We start from the raw sequence: 26031 nt of genomic DNA, 5'->3' as shown, positions 1-26031 counted from the left end.
CCTGCTCAGGAGCTTCTTTGTTTCCTGTGTTGGCTTCTGTCTAGATCTGGTAGGTACTTACATCTCTTCCTGATAAGTAATTTCTCCACAGCTTTGTCTTATCGTTAACTTTACTCTTCAGTTTCATCCTGTCCCACCTGCCCTGTACATTCTAAAAAGATCCCACATGTAGAGTGAATCTGAAGGCATTCACTTTGGTTTTGAACTGCTGGCACAAATTCATAAATTGTCATTATCAATCCAGAAGCATCATTGTTTCTCAGGTTGTGTACATATGCATTCCTTTGTTATTGCTTTTGACACAAACCAAAATTTGTAATAATGCCTCTCTGATTCACCGGTTAAGTAGCTATCTCCTATTTAAGAAGCAAGAAGCATCAGATCACATAGAAGATACCTGAAGCGTGGGCTACGCAATGTATGTTTCATTTCTCCTTGTTTGTCAGATTTTTTAATAAAAACACTTATTATCCTTAGCATCTAGGCCATATGTATTTAGTTGAGTTCAGTGTAATATTTACTTAACAGAGAACTGAACAGGTTAAGCCAGCAGGAATATTTCCCAAATAAGAAATTCAGATATCAGCCCTAAGCTAGGAAGGGAAAAGTCTCTCGAGACTTTGTTTTCTCACTTCCTGTCCATTTAATTTGTTATTCCCATGCTTTCATGTATTTGATAGCTGCTTGACAATTTTATTGTGTGTTGTACTGTCCCTCAGTGATCACACCTTCCTCTCTCTTTCTCTACCCATGGAAACACAGCTCACATCTGATACTCATCTCCTTTACTAACAGTTCTATTGTCCCCTTGATATGTACGTGCAACTCCCACTGCTGTCAATAGGAATTACATATGTGCATCAAGGAGAGAAAAATCCCTTGTGTACTCTGTTCTCCTCATTATCTTGGCACAGTCAGTTCTGTAGATGTCTCATCTATGAGCCTTTTATTCTCTTGAGCGTTGTGTAGGATAGCAAGTTGGCTCTTAGGATCAGCAGTTTTGCTCTTGAGGTGTTTAGCAAGTTGATTTAATGTGCACATATACACTCTTAAATGTCTTCATCCAGCTAAATCCACATATTGTAGCATTCGTATGTTAGATGGGAGAGCTTCCTGTTTCCTTTTTATGCAAGAATAGCAATTGATAACCAGTCTCCCAACAGACTCAAAGTGAAGTAAGAATCTGAAGCTAACCCTCTCAAATAACACATGTTCAGCCCCAGCTCAGACCTGTACTCTTAAATGCAGTAACTTGTGAAAGTTCAGTAGCTACAAAAACATAAATGGCATATTTTAATTTTCCTTAAAGACCTGCAGGAGGGCATTTTTGAACACTTCACGTTAATAGCTTCCAAACAAGGAGATGGTTTAAAAGTTAGCTAATCAGTTAGCAAAACTATAATTCCTTCCAGAACTTAGTCCATGTTGAGAGTTGATGGAAGAAGGTGGAGTGAAAACCACCACATCTGTAAACCAGTGATTTCCACTGGCTGAACACTGGCCTTGTACTCTCCTTTTCAGATTATCTGATCCTTCTGGAAACACCTCACTTTGTGAAACTACCTTTGGTCTCACATAGGTCAGTGTTAATGAAGATGCAATTGGAAAACATATCCAGAAAGAATAACTCACTCCATTTGCAGTCATTCCCCACGAATAGAATTAGTAACTACAGCTTAGGAAAGAGGGATGGCAAACTAGTTTGGGAAAAAAATCAATTTGCCATCAGATTAGGAATCAACTGTAAACATGTTGAAGAATTCTATTTTTTTTTCACTACTGCTCTGCCTTTTCTTCACAATCTGTTGTGGTGTCAGACTTATTTTGACAATACTTGTAGAACTTGTCACATTAACAAAGTTATCAAAGAGAGTAAGCGCATGCATAGCAACAGCTGTAGTCCAGCAAGAGTCAAAATAACTGGCCATAGGTATGCAGAAGGAAATATTCACGCTTTAGTTGCGCAAATCCAAAATATCCCCAGAAGTCTCCAGAGTACTTGTAGTTCTATTTACATAGCAGGAGCAGCTGCCCTTCAGCCTAGTACAATCTCCTCCAAACTTTGGAATTTAGGATAAAAATACAAGGAACAAATTTAGATTATTGTATGTATATATAAGGATTTATTTTTGCTATCATAGTGTCAACTGATTATTTTTGATTTTGTTCGTGTTTCATAAAAAAGGGGTATACACTAAATTCCGTAAAATGATGGGATTTATTTGATGTTATATAATGTGCTCAGAAATTCTTGTTTAAAAACTAAACAAACCCTATAATCCACCAAGACTGTAAATTGGTGGGGTAGGAACAGTCTTTTCATTATACGTGCCTACAGAGCTTACCATAGTTCGTTGCTAACATCTCTAGGTGTTAACACAATGCTATTAAATCTACTCAATAGCAAAAGATGCAGTCAGTGGATTTATGTGTCTCATTCCTTAGAAAATGTGTGAATCTAACAGAATAGTTTAATGGCTAGATTTTTCAGCCGCGATGTCTGATTTTGCACGTACATCAGATAGTATGCATCTATTTATGCAAATTGATGTTGGATTTATATGCACAAAATATACATGCCTGAGAACACTTATTTGCGGAGTTGAGCTGCATTCAGAAAGGGAAAAGATCATATTTGGATGCCAGGTTCAGGCTGGATGGGAATAACAGGAGCCGTACTTAGCGCTTGAAATCGCTGCTTTCCCTTTCCAGAGTACTGCGCAAACCCAAACTGACTGGAGTGTTGCTTTCTGGGCCTGCTTTGATCTGCCTGTATTTTTACAGCAGGAACCCTCTCGTTTAGTGGAGTTAGCTTTACTCCCTACTGATGTGAATGTGGACCGGGCCTGACACGCCTGTTTCCCTTGAGGTGAAGGACTGGGTCATTTAAACCGCCGAGGAGCCAGTTCCTTTTTCTGCCTTTCCCCTTTTCCTGCCCAAAGCTGGACTGAGGTGAGGGCAGCGCCCGAAGGCGGGAGCCCCGCTGTGAGGGGCTGCCCGTGGCTGAAATTTGGCACAGGCCTCTGCAGCGAAGGGGCTGCGTTTCCTCAGGGCAGGCCACTTTTCCTCAGATATTTGTGCTTTTTTCTCTCTGAGTACGCTAGCTTTTCTTCTCTTCGTGTATTAGCTTTCCTCACTGACACACTGGTTTCTCCTGTGGATGTGATTCTCCCCCCACACACAGCCTTCTCCTCATGGAGAAGCTGGGCTTTTCTCACAGAAAGAAAAAGCTGGGCTTTTCTCACAGAATCCACTCATCTTTCCCCTGTGTGATCTGTCCTTACAGATATATGAGTTTTTCACCTGGATGCGTTAGGTTTTTCCCCACTGGCTGCCTTTCCCCTGAGTACTTTACTTCTTTCCCCTGAAGACCCTTCTTTTTCCTCAGCGGATGCATTTTTTCCTGCTGGTACACTAGTTTATCCCTCACTGGACACATCTTTCCCTCAGATATGCTGTTATTTTGCCTAAATACTCAAGCTTTTCTGTCCGTTTTTTTCCCCGAGCTTCGTTGCCCGCTGTCCCTGTGCGCTCACAGAGCTCCACAAAACGTGGGCAGGTCCAGGTCCAGGTCCAGGTCCAGGACTTGGACCTGGACCAGAACCAGAACCAGAACCAGAACCAGAACCAGAACCAGCTTCCACTACCACAGCCGCCTCCTCACCCCGCCAGGCGGCGGGGCGGCGCCTGCCGCTTTAAGGCGGCGCGTGCCCGCGGGGCCGGGGGGCGGGGCCTGGCGGCGGCGGCAGCGGCGGCGCGCAGCGAGCGCTTCACCTGCAGCCCGGAGCGGGCGCTCGGCGGCGGCGGCGGCGGCAGGAGCGGGGCGCGATCGCGCCGAGCCGAGCGGAGCCGAGCGGAGCCGAGCGGAGCCGAGCCGCTGTCCCCGGCACCGCGCGGCACGGGGCGGCCAGCCGCACCGCCACAGCCCGGCGGGCGGGCGCCGCCGGGGCGATGAGGACCGGCTCGCGGCTGCTGCTGGTGCTGCTCGTCTGGGGCTCGGCGGCGGTAAGTGGGGCGCCCCGGGGAGGTTTTGGGGTGACCGGCTCTCCCCGCGCCCCCCCCCCCCCCCCCGCCCCGGGCTGCCGCCCGCCGTCCTCAGCATCCGCAGCAACTTCGGGCTCGGGGCCGTCGGGAGGGGAGCGGCGTCTCGGCAGCTTGCCCGGGCTCCCCCTTCCCTTTTATCCATGCGTTCATTTATTATTATTTTTATATATGCATCTTCTTTGCAATGATTATTTTCAGCGCCATCGTTCGCCCGAAGCCCGTTACCTCCGCGGTGCCGGCGAAACTTGCCCTCCGCGCTGCGCGGCGCCGCCTGAACTTGCGGGGAGCGAGCATCCGCGCTGCCCGCCCCGCGCCGCCGCCGCCAACTTTTATTTTCCTGCGCCCCTCAACGCCCCCAGGGGGCCTGAAGCGTGTGACGGGCTGAAAAGTTTGTTGGTTTTTCTTTTTTTCTTTTTTTTCTTTTTTTTTTTTTTTTCCTCCCCCCGGTAAGGGGCTGGCTGCAGAGCATCGCCGGGTGCCTGCCCGCGGTGTCACGGTGCGAGCGGGGCCGCTGCTCCGCGCCGTGCCGGGGCTGGCAGCAGGGACAAGAGCCGCTTATTTTCCTGCTTAAATCCCCCAGCGCCAAGTTGGGTCGGCGATGTCCCGAGCCTGAGCCCTGGGGAGGGGCCGGGTGCGCAGGAACGGCCCCGATGCGCTCCCGGCTAGCGAGCGCGGTTACAGCAACGGGCTGATCTCCGATCCGGAGCCCGTTACCTTCAGTCAGCCCCTTTGAAATGTTTCCTAATCGCAACATCTTGCCAGCGACGGTCAGTCCCCAGAGCCGCTGCTTTCTTGCACTTCCCATGCAGTAGCTGGCATCCGTCTCCCGGGCGTGATTTTTTAGCAGAGTCCATTGGCTTGCTTTCTGCTTACTAAGCTCGTCCGAAAGGACCCTCCGCTTCTCCTCCCTCCTGGCTCCGTAATGCAGCGATGTCTGTGCCTGAGAGTGCGTCGGCAGCCCGGGGGATGCGGGTGGGCGCCCGGAGTTGCACTTTCTCAGGGAAGTGGCTCTCCTGGTCCTTGGGCTTCATCCTGCGCTGCTGGGACCAGAGGAGTCCGGGGCACAGCCGGCATCGCGAAGCGACGCTCTGGCTAGCCCAGCTGACAGCCCAGCACTGCTAGAAATCCCTTGCCACCGGCACTTGCTTGTGCATAAATCACCTGTCGTGGATTGCCGGCCGATGTGCTTCCAGGGAGCTGGAAGAGCGGTGTCTGGACCCTCCTTGCTGGGGTGGGTGTCCCCATCCCAAGGATCCTGGACCGCTACGGCTGGGCAAGCCTGTCCCCATGGCAGGGGCTGTCCCCTAACTGCGCGGTACGAAGTCAGAACGGAGCAGCTGAGCGCAGCCCCTGGACCCCGGCAGGCTGTGCGAGGGGCTGCGCTAATTGCTAGGTTTTAATTGGGCTCCCCTCCATCCCTCCCTGCAGCCCGGGCAAGCGTAGAGCCTGGGGGGTCACAGGACAGCAGCCAGCAGAGGCTTGGGGCCGCTGCAGGGGAAGCGAGGGGGCTTTAGGAGGCTGCGAGCTGCAGAGGCTGCTGCGAGCTGGGGGTGCTTCTCCTCCTTCAGGCCAGGGCCTTGCCCGGTTTCTCAATAGCAAAACTCGGGTGATTTGGGTGTTGCAACATAAGGCCTTTGCGTGGCTCCAGTGCGAGCGCTGCTCGTGTTGATGAATTGCTGCTCTTTGTTTCCTCCCCTCTTCTGACAGTGCCCAGTATCCCAGCCTTCCTACAAACAATGATTTCTATTGTACTCAGGCAACTATTTTCTGGCCCATTTTATTTTTGCAGCTACAGTATGGATCCAGTCCAACAGATAGGCACTTTAGCATAAATGGTTTCTACTTGCACACTGCTTTACTGTTCATGTTTGTCCGTGCCTGAACACCTAGTCATTGGGCACAAAGCATTGTACCAAACCACAAAAGTCATGGTGTGTGCTTTTCTTGCTTTGATTTTGCAGGCACGCGATGGGGATCTTACAGTTAGACCCACATGCAAGCCTGGCTTTTCAGAAGAAGACTACACAGCATTCGTCTCCCAAAGTATCATGGAAGGGCAGAAGCTACTGAAAGGTAAGTGGAATAAAATGCTTAATGGGTGCTGCAATAACTGTGTTTTGGGGAGGTGAAAGGAGACTTAAAGATGCTGGGTTTGATGGTGAAATTGTCTGCAGAATTATGTTTGTAGGAGGATGAAACACTAAGTGGTTTACCTGAGCACAGTTTTGAATACAGATGAATCATTCGAAGTCCACGTGCTGTCTGCTTCAGGTGGATGTTTGCCTATAGTATGCGAGGTCATCGCTTCACTTTTAAGTCTCGCACTCCCACCCTGTCTGAAGGGACTCTACATTTGATATTTTAGAAAGTATTTTTATGTATGAAATTCAGAGATCCTTAAATTATCTCTGCTTTGAAATGCATGATAAAGCAGACGTTGTTGTTGGAAATGTGGTAAACAAGCCTACAGACATTCTGTTCACAAATGTGGCATTCATTTTCATTACTGCCCCACTGACAACATGAAAACACAGGCAAAAAGAAACTACCAATTAGCTTTATAGTAATTGCAGGATTATAACCACTTTTGTGATTGTAAACTCTGAGACGTCTTCGTAATCCAAATAACAATAGATTATCCTGTGTATTGATCTGTCTCTCTTTCAAGTTAAAAATAATTAAACTTTGTATTTGCATGATGCAGAAAATCATGGTTTTACTCTGAAGTGAATTTTTGAAGAGCAAAATTCCCCCCCTCCATGGCCCCCCTTAAGTTAAATCACTAACCACTAGTGGATGCTACAGCAGTTCTGAAAACGTAGTACGCTGCAGGAACTGAGGAGCACAACAGGTTTTGGTACTCTACACAAGGGGTTATAAACCCTTTGCTACTTTCTCCTGAGTACATTTACTCACATGCATATTCCTCTGCCAGAAAGCTGGGATTTCTGTCTTCCTCCAGAGCAAACACCTGCTCTGTTACTTTGATTTTCTAGAGAGAGGGGGAGTTGTATTCTTTCTGGCTTCAGCGGAATCCAGGACTGGATGCTTTTTCTCTACATGAGTTGGCAATCAGTTCTGTTTCTAAGCCCGATCGTCTTTGTTTTGCTGTTTAGGAATTCTCTTGACTGGCCTGGCATCAGTTAGGAGATGTTTGGGAGTTTATTTTTGGTTGGAAAGCTAATCAGCTAGGGACTGGACATAGACAAACCTAAGAATATAACAAAATAGTAACATATTAGAGACTTAGTACCAATTGTTTACATATTTAGTAGCAATTTTTCCAAAACTTATGAATCATATGGCCTTCCAGGTCAGTTTGTAAACTGAGTATATTTCACACATTTTAGCTTTGAAAATCATTTGATATACAGAGTCCTTCAAAGACTAGAAAATCATGTCATTAATACATGCCTGAAGGAGTATTTTTTTTGTGGTTTAGTGCTCAGTATATTGTGCTGCATGTTTATGTAGCTGGGCAATAGGTATGGAGCAGAAGGTCTGTTTAGAGGAGTTAGCTAGCAATGACAGCATAGTGGCTGTCATTTCATTTCAGTTGCAACTGATCATCTTTAAATATGAAATTATATTTAGATAGGCTGTCAAGTTGATTTGAATGAAAGTATATATTTAATGAACGCTAATTTTATCCTTGGGGTCCAGTTGTAGTTTTACATTAGTCATGGCAAACCTGCCATTCGTTTAGGGCTGAACTGGCCCTCAAAATATTATGTATGCATGCACCACTTGGAGGACTCATGTCCTGATAACATTGTCACTAGTTACGTGATTTATAAGAATTTTGTCAACTGAAGGAGAAAGAGAAAAAAGTGCAAATGCTGTGTTTGCTAATAAGTAAGCTATCATCTTTACACCTTCTAATCAGCAGTCAAATACATGCTGCTATTTATCATAGGAAACAAATATATGTAATTAACTTGTACAATAATGGGGGAGAAAATCTGCTGCATCAAAATTCTTCGTGCTTGTGTTGTTCTTTATATATACTCTAGCATGTAAAATTGGTAGTTTTCCAGTTTAGGTTTAATTTTACTTCCTAACACTTGATATGTCTGAAGCATAAAATGTTTATCTCTTTCTTCCATCTGGGTGAAGTATTGTACAATAGATCAGACCAAAAATGGGTTCAGATTGCTTACATTAACATGTTTGATAGATTGACATATGTACTGTTTCACACCATCTTACCACGCAAAGCTCTGCTGCCAGCTACCACCATCTTATTCATCAGCATTCAGTAATTCATCTTCAGGCCAAATGGGGCTGTTTGCCTGGAGGAAAAAAAAAAAGTAGGTAGGGATTCACCTGTCAGTGATTTCATGGTTTTGGGGAAAAAAAGTGTGCGTATTTCAAATTGTTTTCAGGGGATTCCAGCAAACACAAAATCTGTATGCTGCGTAAGCCTCACTTAGTCCTTCGGAAAGATGTATGGGGAGTCCTGGGACAGTTTATACTGCCCAAGGATTTGTTCATCAGAAATTATGTAGGATGTAGCCCTCAGCACAGCTATCAGCCTCAGCCAGCGTCAAGAAGTTTAGACGCTACATGGCTCGGGGATAAACTGTGTGGCAATAAAGCAAGCATTTCCTTTCTAAGCTTTATAATATCCAGCTCCTAAATGTATGCAGTGTTATGAATGTATCAAAATAAAAGTGTGTAAAGTATTCTAGGTTTGAATCAAGTTTAAACAGATAATGGCTGCTTATAATTGACTTATTCCAATGGAAATAGCTTAGCCTTAATTTGACAACAAGAGCTTTTACAGAGTCATTGTTTTATTATAAGTATGCCATAAGCTATTAACTACTACTTTGTGGTTCATCTTATTTGCCTGAGTCAGCTCTCTAACATCCTCAAAACATACAGATTCTAGCAGGAGCTATTTGTTACACAGTAATTAACTTGTTTATGATAAATGGATGGAAGAAATGTCATGGCATTTTGTTTTATGTATAAATGAAAAGCATTTGCATTCTAAAAATTTCATGTTAATTAGACTTAAAATAGTTTTCCTCAATAGGGCCACAAATGCCACATACTACACATCACTGCCAAACATTGTAGCCTGATGATGGGGTATTAGCTAAGACAATTTGTGAAGTCTGTACCTTCCTCTGAAATGCCATCTCCTAATAAAAGTTAGTGGGGTATAATCAGTTGATTTTTGTCATTGTTTTTGTTTGAAGGATAATAAACTTAGAGTAATCACTGATGCATGATAATGTTTAAAAGGTTGGTTGACTATTTTCTTTCTTAGCCTTAGGAAAAATCTCAAAGCTGCTGTATGACAGAGGACAATTACAGTGTGGGTATCTTTTTCTCTTTGTTAATTATTAATGTTACCTTAAAGTGGTGAGAACATTGGTCCCGGGGGGAAGGGGAGGAGCAAAGACATGCAGTACTGCACTGAAGACAGTTCAGGACTGACTCAGGGGATCTGATCCCTGAGTTGATGCTCAGGTGAGTGGGAACAGTGACCAGGTGGCCTCATAGGGAAAGAAAAATAAGGAGTAGGATTCTGAAACTGCTATGCAGCATGATCTAAGGGGAATGTTACCCTTGGTACAGGATTAATGCCCATTTCTATAATATTTTTAAATATTATAATTCAAAAAATAACATTTTTAAAACTAGAATTTCAAGTTTTATTGACATTGGTGAGACCATGGCAATTAACAGTGGGTGTAATGACATCACAGAGTTAACTGCATTATTTTTACAGCCTAGTACCGTCACAGTTATCCCCGGTCACCTTCCAGAAATATGGCTAAACAACATTACTAGCATGCGTGTCATAGCTTTCCGTACAGCCAAGAAGACTACATAAGCAGTTGAGACATACAGCCCCTTTTTTGTTTTTCTTTGCATCTCTTCATCTGCAGTGATTCATATTTCTGTTGCCCATCCTAAATAGTGCCTATACAGAACAACTTTGCTTGTGTAGGCAGCTACGTTTGGGTAAAAGCGCATGGAAGCACAGTTTATTTTCATACAGGAAGATGAATAAACTGTGCCAGCATGTGCTGCTTTAAGCAAGTGTGTGAAACCAAAGGTAGCCAAACTTCAGGCAAATGTATAAAAACATAATTGTTCCTACACAAGGGTTTTCAGTGACATACCACTTGGTTAAAAACAAATAAATATATACATTTTACTGAAATACGTGTGTTTTTTCATATGAATTCAGCATGGAAGCCTTTTGTTCTCCCCACGGAGGCTTCAAAACCTCCACTTTGTTCAACCCTTATCACCTCCAACAGTAAAACTTAGGAAGGCTGTGAATGCTGTTTAGGAAGTATAGAACAGCTAGGCGCAACATCCCAGTCTTCATTTGATGGTCTAAAAGCAAACCTTCAATTAAAGAAAGGGGAGTGTGGGAACAGTGGTGGAACCTGAACAAACCTTTGCAAGCTGTGTTTGAGGCTGGTTGCTAGTGATTCATTTAGCAGTAGCTGCAGGGATATGTGCTGTACCTCCGTTTGGAGGTAAATGTGCTGCATTGTTGTGGTTAAGATGATGCTGGAAACAGAGTGTGTCCTGTGGAGGACATTGGTGAAATGTACCAACAGCTCTACTTGAACATAATCATGCAGCCACGAAATACTACTGCATACGTGAAGTCTGGGCCCTGCAGAAAGAATGATACAGGTAGGTATCTTAGGAGGAATGCTGATACTTCAGCAAAATGCCGTGAAGGAAGGAGCACATCCCTGTGGTAACAAGCGCAAACCTAGCAAGTGCCCAAAGATTCACCGGGGGTATCGACAGGGAGTGTGCATCTGCAGTACTGCATGGCTCCGACACGTGAATTGGCTAGTGAGGACGTTTGCCCTTTTATATGCATGGTTTCCCACTTTTCTTGGATGTAGAATCCAAAAAAATAGATAGGTACCTGACTGTGGTTAATTTGGTAGGAGCTTGGCTCCTAAAGGCCTTTGGAGCATGGCTGGGAGGATGCCCCATGCCGGTGGCCACGGTGCCCTGCTGGTAAGCAGGTGCTCTGTTGTGCCTCTGTTTTCAGAGTGCCCTTCGGTGTTGTGTGGACATTTTTACGGAGCATGAGCTGTGAGGGCTGTTGGGGTTTGTGCTGGTGTTTGGGAGGGCTTGGAACACCCTGAGGGGTCACTCGCTCCGTGCTGCAGTGCGGAGGTTTGGCTGCGGCCTGCTGCCGTATCCAGTGCCTTCTGTGAGCTGCTCCGAGTTTAAAAGAGAGGCTTTTCCATTCATGCTTTCTTTATTTTCTGGTCTGTGATTCTGCATGAAAAGTAGTTACTGAAGTTATCATACACATAATTAGCTTCACAGTTTCATAATAAAATCTGAAAGCAGGCGTAAGTCCACCGGGAACCCGGGCCTCTTTCCCTAACCTTTCTTCATTCCCTTCTTGGAGGAGAAAGGCAGAGAGACACCAGCTTTCTGCGCTAAGCTCGTACGTGCTCGAGTGAAGCTGCTTCTCAGAAACCCTTCTCCCATTCCACAGGACAACTTCTTTTTAAAGCAGTTTCTCTTGATGGGCATGTAGCAAACCAAAATCACAACTTCAATCGTGAGTTTCAGGGGAGACCCCGGAAAGAGCTGCTGTGGACTGGGGAGCTGCTGATGCATATTCATTTGTAACGTTATTCTTCAGATCTAACTTCTGACGCAAAAATATGATGTTTAAGTTGACATTTTTATCTAAATAAAATGCCAGTTAATGAGACCAGAGTAGTCAATAACACTCTGTAGAGTTAATCCCCTTACTCTGTTTAATAACTGTATATATTGCTTTCTAGTTCAGAGCTTTGAACCAAATTCCTCAAACCCAAGTAAAATTACATTTTTCTGCATTCTGGGAAGGCGACTGATTTTTATCTGAATAAATCTGCTTCTCCAAAAACAGACTCAGAGCTTCTTTTTCCTTTTTTTTTCTTTTTTTTTCTTTTCTTTTTTTTTTTTTTTGGTGGGTGGGGGGAAGTTTGTCTGAAGGACTGAGCTGCTTCAAATTAGGCACTCTGAACAAACAGATATTAAGGAAGAAAATGAAACAACAATTTCTAATGAATAATTTATTTTTTTTTATGCTTAAGCTGTTAGGAAATAAGCCATGCCTGGAATGGTATAAATTTGTTGTTTATTTTGAAATCTGTATTGTTTTGAAGTCCAAACCAGTAAGGTGAGGTCTCTTAAGGTTAAAAAATGTTAATTTCAAAGTCACTTCTGTGTTCAGAAGCTGACTGCTGCTGACAGAGCTTGTGAGCTCTGATCTCACTGAGCAGATGCTGAAAGCATTCTGGAAATTCTGTTTTTTGCATGTGGTAAATGCAAATTATTTATTCTAGCAATGAAATATTTTCTTGCTTAATTTTCGTTGACCTAATGCCAGTTCTCATAGCCTAATTTCATTGATATTTATGTGCAAGCCTCCTTCAGCCTTAATTTTCTCTCTGAAAATGAGCATAATATTTTTCTAGAGGTAGCTTATTTCATTGCTAAAAGATTGTGAAGTACTTAGTTCTACAGCAGCTTGGGCCATGTGCATAGCCCACAGAATATTGTAGTAATTTAGATAGTACTTAAGTGTCTCATTTAACGGGTAGGAGGAGATTTAAAGTACAGAGGATAGGATTTCATTAGAAATTTACTTTTTAATATTTTTTCCTATCATAGAATGAATTTGCATAATAAAGGGAAAGAAGGATGTTTCTCTTCAAGTTGAGGCTATAGGTATATGCAGAATAGTGCAATTCCTTTTTTTCTTTTTTTTTAAATATTTTTTTACATAAATGGTGATACTAAGAACAAACGTCAGAAAGCAATTATTGAAAAAGACCAGTATTTGCATTTTGGAACTATAGTTTGGAATGGTTTGACAAGTAAACTAAGAGCCTTTACCAGTGACCAGAGACTTTCACCAAGCGCCTGCAACAGGAATTTATGCTGTCTTGATGGACTCAAACTGTACCTGGTTTTAGTGTATGTAAACCTTTTATGCACGAGCTGAAGGGTTTGAAGACCATTCTGTTTCACATTCAATTTTCCTTTTTGTGACTAAGTGACCCCCCAGACTTCGCTTTTTCAGGTAAAGATCAGAAGTGTCATGGGCCAGCTGTGCTACTAGATGTTTTTCTTATGGATGAGATTACAGTGAGATTTGGTTTTGATATTTTGTTTAAATATTTATTTATTAGTATTTCTGCAAGGAGAGGCCGAGTGAGCTGGGATTGTTTAGCATGGAAAAGAGAAGTCTTGGAAAGATTTCATATAATCTCATGTTTCATATAATTTCATATAAATGCCTCGTGGCATGATGTAAGGGTGACAGAGCTGGGTTCTTCTCGGTGGTACACAGAGAAAGGGCAGAAGGAAGTAGGGGCAAACTGAAGATCAGGAATTTCCATTTAAACAGGAGAAGAAACTTTCAGTTCAAGGGTCATCAAATACTGGAACAGGTTAATTGGAGAGGTTGTGGAGTCTCCAAGCTTGGAGATGCGCAAAACCCAGCTGGACACAGTCCTGCAACCTGTTCCAGCTGACCCTCTGCTGAGCAGGATGTGGGACCAAATGCTCTCCAGAGGTGCTTCCAGCCTCAACATGCCTTGGTTCCATCAAATACTTCACAGGTGAGTATATGAAAAGTTAGAGTGGTGAACTGAGCTTTTCTGCAAATATAGATCAAATAGCTTTAAAGAAAAACATTGCAACAGTCTGCAAAAAATAATTCTTACAGGGAAATGGTGTTTCTGTAACTTCTTGGAAGCCTAACTTCTAAAGAGAGAATAATTGAAACACCAGGGACCACTATTCTGCGATTTGCTTCCATTAATGTCCAGACTTAACTCAGGCATAGTTTGTCTCCTGGCATAAGGAAATGTTACACTTAAATTCAAAAAGCTCTTGATTTCCTCTTTATTTTTAGCAGAATAAAAGGAGAACATATGGAGTTTCTGTTTTCCCAAAATATTTGTCATTAGTACTGGCTGCTTCGCTTCTTTCAGCAGAATCTTTCCCAAGTGAGTTTTCCTGCAACGTAAAAAATAGTTGGGTTGAACAAGATTTCTTTTTGCCACAGGCTTTGTGATTTATCTTGCTTATATTCATTGTCCCTAATTTATTTATTAATTTTGAATTGTAATTGCACAGAGGGAGAGAGAAGGAGCAAATGTTCTGGCATATGGGCTGCACTGTCATTGGAAATGGAGACTTTCAGCCGCTCTTGCTGCCCTGTGCCTTATGACCCCAGGCTCCAGGTTCTCTTTTTGCCAGCCTGTTTAGATTCCTGCTTTCTTCTCCCTTCCAGTACAAAATTTTCATTATTTTTGCTTTGCCCTCACTACTTCCCTGCCACCGTTCCTCACCAGTTGCCAGCATTTTGTAATAGAGAGCCAGTGGCAGTAATTCAGCACTCTGCTAGTTACACTGCTGCTCAGAGAGTCACATATACTACAGCCTATTAGCATTAACATAGTAATAGCAGCCAGTATGTGGAACGCACAGTGGGAATGTTGGAAGCTTCTCCAAGGACCCTGAAGATATGTATGGGCCACCCATGAAGCAGAAAAAAAATGCCCTTTCTGCTTTGAAATGAGCCAATCTGTGCGTTTCCTTGATACCCGGAAGCACTGCAATCATTAAGGCTATTACTATGCCTATTATAAATCACAATTTCGTAGCAGTTCATAGATTAGTCACAAAAATTACTTTTAGTCTAATATTTTGTTATACTGAGCTTTTCTAGTAGCAATTTCAATCCTTATTAAACAAAATTGTCTTTAAAATAATAATGAATATAGCAATTATCCGAAGATAAATTGTCAAGATTACAAAAATTGTTCCAGAGAAAGCTGTGTATCAGCTCCTTCTGTCAGTTCATGTCTAGAGAATCATAAAAGGCAGGTCAGTGAAATAAACATTTTTTTACTCACCATTTAGCAGGAGAAATATGTTGGGATTCTTGGTATATGAAGTTAAAACATCAACAAATGAGCTTGTGAGGTTCTTAGAAAATAAAGAAATGGATGCACCTGAGTAAGTGCAAATTAGGACTAATTTAAAGCATAAAATTTAATAACCTCTTTGTTCCCAGTATGATCAAAGCAGTTGTTAATAGATGACCCTGTATAAATTAGCCCTGAGTGGCTGAGAACTACCTGCCGTGCAGTTTTGTCTGGCGACAGAGCTTCCTCAGAAAGCCTCGCTGATTTCACTGAGCTCATGAGGAAGTCTCGTGAAGCAGGCTGCTGCCTCAAGGCATGGGCAGCTCCTTTGTAATCGGGTGGTCCTCAGCGTGGCCTTGAAGGTCTGCTCCTAGGGACCCCAGCCACTACCCTGTATTGCTTCCCTCTCTTTCCTTCACATTTAGACTGAAAGTCTCTTAATACGATTTAAACCCATTGTGATTTGTCATATTCATCATAGAACAGTTGTTGGGTTTTGTTGTGTTTTTTTTGTGTGTGTGTGTGGTTGGTGTGTTTTTTTTTCAACACACTTAAAAGTGTTTTCTTCTCAGCTTCTGTAGGCTGACCCATTTACTTGTTCCATTTCATGTGTCATGCCTGGGCTCCCTCCTCTGTGCCCTCATATCCCTCATCTTTGCTGCTAGCACGACGCTCTGCGTTGATCCGACTGTGCCAGCCAAGCCTTGCAGTGCTGACCAGACCGGGACGATTACTTCACCTGTTTTGCAGGCAATATTCCAGCTGATTTATCTTATATGAGGATTTTTTTTTAACAGTATGGCACTGTTGACTCATGTTCAGCTTGTGATCCAGTATAACCTCCCACATCATTTTTTGAAGAACTGCTGCCTACCCAGTTATTTTCTATGTGCACAGTTGATTAATCCTCCTGAATTGGGTTACCTTGCTGCTCTTCCATTGAATTGCATCTTTTTTTTTTTAAATCAGTCTGATCTCTGACTTTAGGATTGTTTTCAATTCTATTCTTGACCTCCAACAGAGCTGCAGTTACACCCTGTTTTCATATCACTCGTGGATGCAACAAACGTATGCTGCATTCCTTTATCTGTTTTGTTAGTAAAAGCAGTGAGCAAAAACAGTTCCAAACAGACAGTTGCAGAGCCCATGTGATATAGCCTTCTGCTTTGGCCATGAACCATTGAAACTTATGTTCTGGGTATAGTTATTGAACTTACTAAAATTACAATAGTGGTTTGTAATCTAAGCCTTTTATGTCTTGAAGTCGTTTGTTTGCAATCTGTAGGAACACAGCTAAATCTAAACGACTCAGTTTGTCAGTAATTCTCCTAGCGTTTGTAACACGAGAGTTACAAAAACTGGGATCTTCGAATTTCCTACGTCTAGAAACATTCCAGACTAAAAGCCTAGGATAGATTCATGCAAGTTGAATACCATGCTGTTGCTGTGGGAAGGGAAGGAGTGCTTCAGTTCTCATTCCAGTATTGGACACACTCCATTTACAGTTTGTTTTCTTAAATGCCATGACCCAGCTGATGGCCAGCACCAGAGGTCCGGCTGTGGCTACAGGACATGTCCCCCAAGTGGGCCTCCCCAGGGGCTCCCACGAGGTCTGCTCAGAAAAGGACATTTTGGTTGAAGGAGATGTTACTAATCCCAATGTGAGTTGAAATAATGGGATTAAATTAAGGCCAGAGGAGTAAATGGGAGTGTTATTCCTATACGAAGAGTGTGGATTCTTAGGGTATCGTCTGTTCTTACTGTACCGAGAGTTGGGGATTTGCAGTGTCCCATTTCCAATCCTGTGATTTATGTCTGATCTTGTGATGAGATGAGGGCAAGGTGTTTGCTTTACACAGAACTAGTTAGATACTGCACTGTTTCTATCGTAACTGCACTATTCATTAAGCTTGTTAGAAGGCCCAGCCCACACTTAAATATTATACCGTTTAGTATCTTTAATTTTGCCTGGTTTTTTTTTTTTGCTCATACTTCTGCTTTTGTGTGGTACTTTTTTTTTTTTTTTTTTTTTTTTAGTAACTGAAAAGAGCTGGATGCATGCAGATCTGCACAAACTCCCTCTGCTGCTAAGATCCGCTTCTGAAGCATCTCACTTCAGGGGGAAGGAAAAAGAATAGGGCTGGTGAATTTCAAGATGGAAAGTTATTTATCTAGTATTCCCCCCAGTGAAAGTGCTTCCTTGGGGAATCAGAAAAAATCATCATTTCAGGTCCTGCATGCCTTGCTGCTTGTTTTTCAGGAGGCTAATTATTAGTGGCTGGTTGAATAGCTTACTTGAAAACAGAAGGTTTACTAAATTACACATGAAAGGCAACTGTTTTGCTCAGCTCCAGCAGCTTTTTTTGTGTGTGTGTGTGTGCCTGAATTATTGAGGTGCATTATTCTTTCATTTCTTTCTCTTTTTATGAAGACTTTTTCACTTGATTCTATGCCCCCTTTTTTTTTCCTTTTCAATCTTCTGTAAAAGATAAAGAAATGTGGGTAAGTGGCATTAAAAAATGTCTTTTTGATGTTGGTTTTATTTTTCTTTTCTGGGGAGAGAAGGAACAAGTTGGGGATGAAGAAAGCTACGTGTACAGTTCTTTGGACAAAGGAGAAACCATAGGTCATGGTAAGAGTTCATGTGATGCAATCTTCTTCAAGGATGACAACCGTTGAAAATATTTGGATTGCGCCCAAGGATTTCCTGATACCATGTTCAAACTACAACATGAAACCATCATCAGGAGAAGTTTAGTGATCTCCAGATCACTAAAACTCTACACATTTATTCAAATAACTGGATAGTAGATTGATTATCTCCGTGTAAAGTTTACTGAGAGAGATTTTTGTTGTTTGCCTGGAGTCTGAAACATAAGAGAAATTGGAAGTTAAAGGACTGGTTGCTGTACCCGATAATAAGCAAGCTGTTCCAGTCATACAGCGTGGTTTTACCGTGCAGATTAGAAACCATGAAGAAGGATTGTATGGGGCAGTTAGACATGTTGGGTTTTGTTGCACACATAAAAGAGAGGTTTAATCCTGAACAGATCACTGAATACCTGTTGCCTGAGAATGTGCAGGAGTGTCTGTGAGTGGGGAATTAACTGCAGTGTTATATTAAAGCTTGATGTAGACAATGCATTTTACTAGAATAATTTTTCTTTGCATTTTCAATAAAACAAAGTTTTATTTTCCCTTTCTACTGTGAAATGAGACATAATGTTGGTTGTATCCTGTTAAAAAGCAGCAGAATTGAGCAGTAGTGGCACAGCTGGTTTTACCTTTATAAGAACATAGCAAGTTTCATTGCCTTGGGAGACATGATGATGAAGCAAAGTTCTGTTAATTCAGCAGTAGCATCCTTTTGGCAAAGCAATTGTAAGAGGGGGAATTAAACATCTGTGGAGTGGGGTAGCATCTTAATTAAAAATATATATATTAAAAAAAAAAAAAAGGTGGTGGGGTGTGACATGGAGAGAAGAGGTGTGCAGTACAGAGTGCCAGGAGACCTGGGTGCTCCACAGACCTGCTGGGCCATGGTTCCTGTTGGGCCTGGACAACTCAGGAAACAGAGGGTGTTACCAAGATGTAAAGAGAAGACAAGATTGCTGCCAGAGTTTATTAACCATCGAGGTGATTTTTCAACTTTTTGTCTGCATTGGGTGTCCCTTGTGACCAGTTTCTGATGGCAATATGTGTCTACACCTCCAAATGTGTAGGGAATCCACACACCAAGAACCTACTGTTCTAGGGGAAGCTGTCCTAAAAAATAAATGCATAAAATAAAACTAAAGGTTATATACCCAAATCAGTAATTCATGCTTAAAAAACATTAGTATGTGATCAATGTAATTTAAGTACATCCCTTGCTAGTAAATAGCTTAGGAAGTATAAAATAAAATAATTTTAAAGTTGCAGAAACCTTTGAAGAATACTTTTAAATAGAACTCACTGGAAGCAGGAGATTTAATACTTACCTGTTAGGAGGTGAGTACTGAAAAACATATGGCAGATTGAAGCTACATTTCTTGAATGTAGACACATTTTAGTTTAAGCTCCTTAGTTTAAACAATTAGCTTTTGAAACATTTTTTTGAGTTCTTGTGTAACACTTCAGCCAAGCTGCACTAGTAAGCAGTCTTCTGTTTGGTTTTTTTTGTTTGTTTGTTTGTTTTTTGTTTTTTTACGAGCCTAATCTGAAGTGTTTCTAAGTCTCAGCTGGCTTTGGAGTGGGTCATTGTGCTGCAGAAATAGTGTGAAGAGCAACTGCATGTCATTTTTCACATGGCCCTGCCTGAAGGATCTGTTCACTTTCGGTCTTAAAACATAATACATCTGTTACCCATCGAAGGATCTCATGTACCAGAACAATTCTCACTTGCCTTCTGTTCTTTCCCCATCATGGTCACCTGTGATTCTACTGAGGAAATAAAGTTGATATGTGTGCATTTCTGAGGCTCTCTCAGTCTCGAATAAAGAGCTTTTTTGGTTTTATTATGGAGCTCTCTTTGATAGCTGAGTAGACAAGCAACAGAAACTGCTTTGAGTTCACTGAGACATTATGTAGTAGTTATGAGTTTATTTAGAAATCAGAGCAAACCAAACTTTGACCCAGTTGGCTTGCTTCCTGACAAGCAATACCCCCTGTTCTTTCCAGTCATGTGTTTTTTCCTAATTCCAATGGCAATCACTTCTTTGGCACTTACAGTAAGGAGAAAAAAATAAAATGAAGTAATACATGGCATTTATTTTGGCCTTAGTCGTGACTGATAAATAGGGACAATATCTGTACTGGTAGCTTTTCATGGTATATAATCAGATCAAATGAACAAAGTTTTCATTCTTTTGCTTGTTTGTTTGTTTGTTTGTTTGCTTTGCCATTGTTATATTTATGTAGGTCCAAAGAGGAAAAATATGTTCGTGTATATTACATAAATTCAGATCTATACATCAGTATGTCTTGTGAATTTTAATTTAGCCACAGTTCTTCTTACACAAAAAAAAAAAAAAAAAAAAAGGCTTATTGCCTCTCCCTGACCTTTACAAAACTTTTTCCTTCCTGAATCTCGGTCTGTTGAAGACTCATAATACTGCCAAGTCTACATTGTTCTTTTAATTAAAAGACAAAAAAAGAAGTGAAACTTCCAGTGGATGTAAATCCTTATAATCCTGAAATGATGTAAATCAGTGCAACTCCTGAAGTCATTGGAACTATTCTGACTTACATCTACCGAAAATCTGGCACATAATATTCCTGCTGGTCTTTTCTTTTACCCAATAGTTGCTCTACACCGAGTTGGCACTACAAACAAAGCTTTCTCTTACTAAGTGATAGAGGGTGGCATGGCTTCCAGCACTGCTGATTCAGCACAGCAGAGGCCATTTTCCTCATTTCTTTGTGAGCTAGATTAAATTACTCTGCAGGCTGGACTGGAGCCACAGACCATGGTTTTTATAACATGGTATCCCAACCCATGGCATCTGAGTGGTCTGGTTGTGTGCGCAAAGCTCTTCTGCTTCACAGCAAAGCATTTTTCGATTCATCTGTGTCTTTACAAGGCTAATGCCAGCAGTGTTGAAAATATTTTGATTTTCTGGTTGATACAAAATAAAATAAGGTTCCATTAATTGAATGAAGGGATATCATGAGGATCAGGTTAGTATAAAAACTCCACTGTATTTGTTTGTCATGGCAACGTTTCTTTAGATTTGCCTTACAGAACTACAGGATAATAAATAAAGGCTGTAGTTTTTTAATGAATATAACACAGCGAGTTATCCTGTCTGAGTTTGGGGGATTGTGCCATGAGAGCTGTTTGAGTGGTTTGCCAAAATTTTGAGACCTGGAAATCCTTTTTTGTGTGTGTGTGTGTGTGTCTCTCTGTATAGGGACATTTTTTGTCTATTCTGAATGGGGTTGGAATTGAACCAAGGGGGTGAGGCAGTGGGATGCACTTTGTGGGGTGCATCTTTTTCACATCCTTGAGGGCTGAGATGTGGTACGTCTCTGACTGCAGCATGTGGATAGAGAAAAAAGAGTGTTTTCTGCTCAGTGATGAATGCTGGCTTCGTGTATTCAAAAAGTATACGTATTCTGCTGTGCTCTCCAGTTGAGCTTCATGATTGCAGCTCATAGCAAAATTGGTCTGGCTTTCCTTAGTGGAGCATGGATGTTGCTTTGAGTTACCCTCGCTCCTCCAATGTTCACGATCAATCCAAAAAGGATTCTGTTCTGGTGAATGGAGAAAGCAACACTGTTAATGAGGGGATAAAAGGTCAAACAGATCAAAAAGTAAAAGCCAGCCTGCTTCCAATGTAAAGAACAGTTTAAGTCGATGCTGTCTAATCCAGATGTTCAAATGAAACTGAGACCAGGCTTAAAGAATTTTCACAATAGGTTTAGAAGTTTTACTCCATCTCTTATCCCAAGCCTGAGTATCTAATCACATTGTTGGCTGACTTTACGAGCATGCAGTATATCCGTAAGACAGGCACCCCATACATGTGGTTATCTTTGAGTTGCCTTACTGCTTTTCAGTGTTATCTATGTCGTTTAAACAAACATAACCCTCCTGGTTTTAACACGAAGATGGATGTCTTTTTACAATTAAAAAGTATTATCCAGTCAGAATATTTTTCATTACAATAATTCCCTAAGTATGGTACAGAAATAAGGTTCATGTTGCCGGTTTCAATTCCAAAACAAAAATGGACAGATCAGGAAAGTTGTTTCAGTTATTTCTATTTTCTGAGACCTAGTTCCAGTCTCACAATATCAGGTAGTGTAGCTGAGCAAAGGGTTTATCTATTGATTTCTAAGTGTATTGTGCTGTTAATCTAAAACTTCTTTCCCCAGTGGAATTTCTATTCAGAAGGCTCTAGCCAAGTTCAAGAAAGTTATTTGATTGTGGAAGTTTGAAAGAATAATAAAAGAAGGATTGATGCAGTTGGATTTTCATGAGCTTAGTCCTCTAGTAAAATATAAAGGCTCCTGCCTCCTGCACATATCCTTGACAGCTTGGTTCATTATTTAGGAGCAAAGCATAGTACAGAGATCACTGAAGTTTTACTGTATGAGAATTTCCAATTACGAAACATTTTTAGAGGAAAGTTTCAAGCTTTGGTGATGGAACAAATTATATAAAAAAAAAAAGGTTAGTGCCTTGTTTCTTAATAATTAGACCATTTCTGCTAACTTTTAAACTATTAAAATACAATCCTACAATGTCTTAATATACTTTCCTAATAAGAGAAATGTGGTAAGGAAATTGTACCGTATATAAAGAGGGGCTTTGCCCCTTTTACATCTGACATTTTTTAAGTACTTAAGGAAACCAAATGTTTTACAGGAGCAACAGCAGGAGAGTAGATGGTGTTTGATGGGAATTGTAGTCAATAAAATTTTTCTTTTTTAAGAACTGAATACAGGAATAAACAGGCTTTTTGCCTTTGAGTGGATGGGTATTTCTTTGTGTATTGTGCAGGTGCTTAAAAAAAGGGGGAAAAAAAAAAGAAATTGATGAGATGTAATTGGTAGCAAAATGAGGCATTTTTGTGTTTTGGGGTTACAATCCTGCCTTGCTGAAGTTGGTTGTCTGGTCTCATAATAGGATTATCCTGTTTCACTGGGACATTGTCAAATTAAATCAAGGAAAGGGGACTTGTGTCTGAAAGAGTTTCTTTGGGAACATTCCCTGCTCTGGAGTACAGGAGTTTGTTAGGGATGACAATTATTACTTCTTCAGCTTTGGAAGTGTACTAGTCTGCTGCTCTTTATGCAAAAAATGCAGCTCTTTGGAGGTGTCCGATTAACCTGAGGTGCTATCTTGTGGCATACCCAGATGGGAAGCCGGATGTTAAGAGCGTGCATAAAGAACTACTTGGATATGTGTTAATGTTGTATTAATGATATAGTTGGTTTTTGTTGGTAGCATTTACAGTTTCTTCAGCCCTCATGGTGTGTAACCCAGCAGAACTTATTCCTGAATTTTTAATTTGCTTAAATGGGCTGATTTTCTTAAATAGGTAGAAATTACATTTTATTTTATGCTTCAGATTTGCTTTAGATTAAAGCCCAAAGCCAGGTTGGACTTGCTTTTCTTTTCGAACTCCTATTTCAGTGCTGGGTGAATTGGACACAGAGGATTTGGCCTGGTCAACTGTTAAGAGTAACTGAATTTACCAGAGCTAGGGTAAAAAACCTCTCACGTTTAAAACTGTGCTAAAAATCCAAGTTTTTGAACCAGATAGAAAACAGTGATTATTTTTTTTTTAATCCCCCATGTAGAAATAAGTGCTCTAGAATATCTGAAACATCCACCAGTATCATTTCACTGCTGAGAATTGGGTAACTGTGTAAAATTATATTGACCTGAGGGGATTGAAATATAGAAGTAGCCATACGCTTAACTGTGCAGGAATCAAACTGTTTTACTGATAGCATTGTATTGATTTATCTTCTCTCGGTGTTACGCATAGCCTGAAGCTTTGCAAAATGACCTGGCGATGTTTTTGTATCGTGGACATTGCAATATTGCAGCTCCTCATACATACTGAAATTTTATATATGGACTGAGAGCTCTCATAATTATTGAGATATGTAATGACTGAGACTGCAGATGGGTCTTCCAGAGGTTTCATTTCCAGCTAGATAGCTGGCAATTCCTCTCTTCTGTTTAAGGATCTGCTGTCCTGCCCTTTCTCTGCAGCTATTGAAGTTTCTCCCTGTGGAAAGCTGAACGGTAGCTTGGACTTAATGAAGATGCATAAATGATTGAAATTGCCTTAACAAGGCAGCACTTCATATACAGTAGCAATGGAAACGTTTCTTGCTGTTTGCAAGGGATACTTTGTCATTTTCAGAAAGGAACCGTGGTTTCCAGCAGTATTATAAGAATAATAATAACAAAAAAAAAAATCCTTCTTATGACAAAGCTTTAAGAAAATGAATGGCTTAAGAAACCACAATGGCAGATTGTGAATTTAACCTGCATGTGTTAACTAATTAAATTCTTTTGAAAGAGCTAATTTCATGTATTTTATTTAATGAAGGCTTACTTAAAATTTTAATGATGTGGGTCTTTTCTCTTCAGTCGAATGCCATATTGACTCATGACATATTTTTACACAGGCTTCATTCTGCCATGAACAACAGTAGTTGAAAATGTGAGCGCTTGATAAATTATCATTAAATTAGCGTATTGTAGTTGCAGATTTCTGTTAGGGTAGTTCAGTGTGATGTGAATTGATCGCATTATACTTGCTGTTTTTTAAAGGTACAGCACTACTATTGATTACACTTTATCTCAAGTGTTTCATCAGCCTGCTGGCAGGCTTGTTCCCCACACAATTTTAGAAAGTACAAGCCTTTGTGCATTTCTTTGCTGCAAATTTCCTGCGCGTGCATGTCCTTTTCCACTGTAAATGCTCTGAAAGAGGCTGAGCTGCTCCGTATTTGTGCTGCACCCTTGTGCACAGCAGCTCTGCCCCGTCCTGGGGCTTTGGGTGCTGCTGCAGGGTGCTGCCAGGAGGCTCTCCCGGTGCCCGGTCCTCGTGGGCTGATCTGCGAGGCTTCCTGATGCTGAGGGCAAAATCAGTTCTGTGAAGGTTTTCTTCATATGCATGTGGAACTGGGAGTTCACCAGAGCAGTTGGTGTAATTGTCTGTAGCTGTGATGTGTGGCACAAATGATATCGGAAAAGCGAGAGCTTACATCTTGGATAGTCAATGCTTTCAGATGTTTTTCCCCATTAACTTGAATAGTGGATTTCTTCTGTAAATCTTGGAAGATGCAGACCTATTTCAATACTAAATGTATTGGAAAAGGATTGCTGTCAAGGCTTGTCCATCTAATTAAATTCCCTTATTAGCACTGGGAAGCAGTCTTCCAAAGATGACATTAGATGAATAATCTCCCTAGCTTCTGTAGGTTAAAATTGTATGGCTTTTAATCAAATACAAAACTAAAATTATATGGCCTTTAATCAAAAGCAGAAACTAAAAGTCCAACAGCAAAACACAGAAGTGTTGCTCTAATCACCCGTTTTGTGTGATCTGTGGTAATTCAATATTGCTTAAATACAAATTGGTATTTCAGCTGTCTGTGAAATGTTTTCAGACTTCAGTTACCGCAGGTGCTCGATGCAGTGAGGGCTCTGTCGCCTTATGCTTCGGGCTGATGGCATGCCGGTGCTCACGTCTTTTGCACACTAATAAAGTTTGTCATGATTCATTTTGACATGCTTAGCCACACGTACAAAACTTTTTGTCATAAAGTCCTACAATCCACTGGGTTTGTTCACAGTCCATCTTGGTGATTACTGTCCCTTCAGTCCTTACTGGAGAAGGAAGTAACAGGAGTTTGACAGAAAACCAAAATACTCGAATTTGAGTAAGAGCCCTGATGTTGTTTTTGAACAGGTGGGGGACTTACCACGGGAGGAAGCTACAAAGTGAAATCAAATACACTTTGACCCTTGAGCTTTGCAAATCGGGTTTGAGTGACTGCCAGCAGATGTGTGTTACCCAAATATAAACTACTGACCCTGTGGGACCTGAGAGGCCAGTGAGAGGATGAAGGGGTGCTGCTGCCCTTCGACTTCATGAGTTCCCTGTGCCTTCCACATAGGAGGCCAAGGATGTTGTGGATGCTGAAAGCTCGCTTCCTTTTATAAATGAAAGAGAAAACTGTCATTGTGGCAGCAGAAAGGTGCATATTTGTTTGGGGCTGGTAATGGAGAGTATCATCATAATACTGAGCAAAAGACTTCTAAAATTTGTTGGAAGTTTCAAAAAAACAAATGCTTGTGTTAATTAGACTAGTTGCCTGTCATCCTTATTCACTAATTTAAACAACAAAAAAACTGAGTGAACTCAAAGCATAGTAGAATATATTTCTTAAGTCTCCATGATCAAAGTTTACAGAAGGAGGAAGAAGAATAGTTATGAATACTGCTCATAACTATTTCCTCAAATACAGACTTGAGATATGTTTTCTATTGTAGCATGAGGACTTTTTTTTGTAAAATCTAGTTGATGGTGAAGTGTCC

At 41.4% G+C, this 26031-nt stretch overlaps 1 protein-coding gene across 3 annotated transcripts in view; it reads left to right on the top strand.

Annotated features, from left to right (window-relative positions):
- CDH4 (cadherin 4) overlaps nt 1-26031 on the top strand; it is a 660054-nt gene that overhangs the window by 202832 nt on the left and 431191 nt on the right. For 2 of the 3 annotated variants that reach the window (XM_083801443.1, XM_083801444.1), the window contains exon 3: nt 6006-6117. In XM_083801443.1, the coding sequence (XP_083657569.1) occupies nt 6093-6117 (25 nt within the window). In that variant the 5' untranslated portion in view covers nt 6006-6092. Of the gene's footprint in view, nt 1-3777; nt 4006-6005; nt 6118-26031 lie in introns of those variants that run through there. The other variant, XM_083801442.1, reaches the window with a different exon arrangement.

Source organism: Anser anser (assembly GCF_964211835.1).
Source record: "Anser anser genome assembly, chromosome: 16".
Lineage (NCBI taxonomy): Eukaryota > Metazoa > Chordata > Aves > Anseriformes > Anatidae > Anser > Anser anser.
The sequence above is the reverse complement of the archived record's forward strand: the minus strand, read 5'-3'. Positions and strand labels throughout refer to the sequence as shown.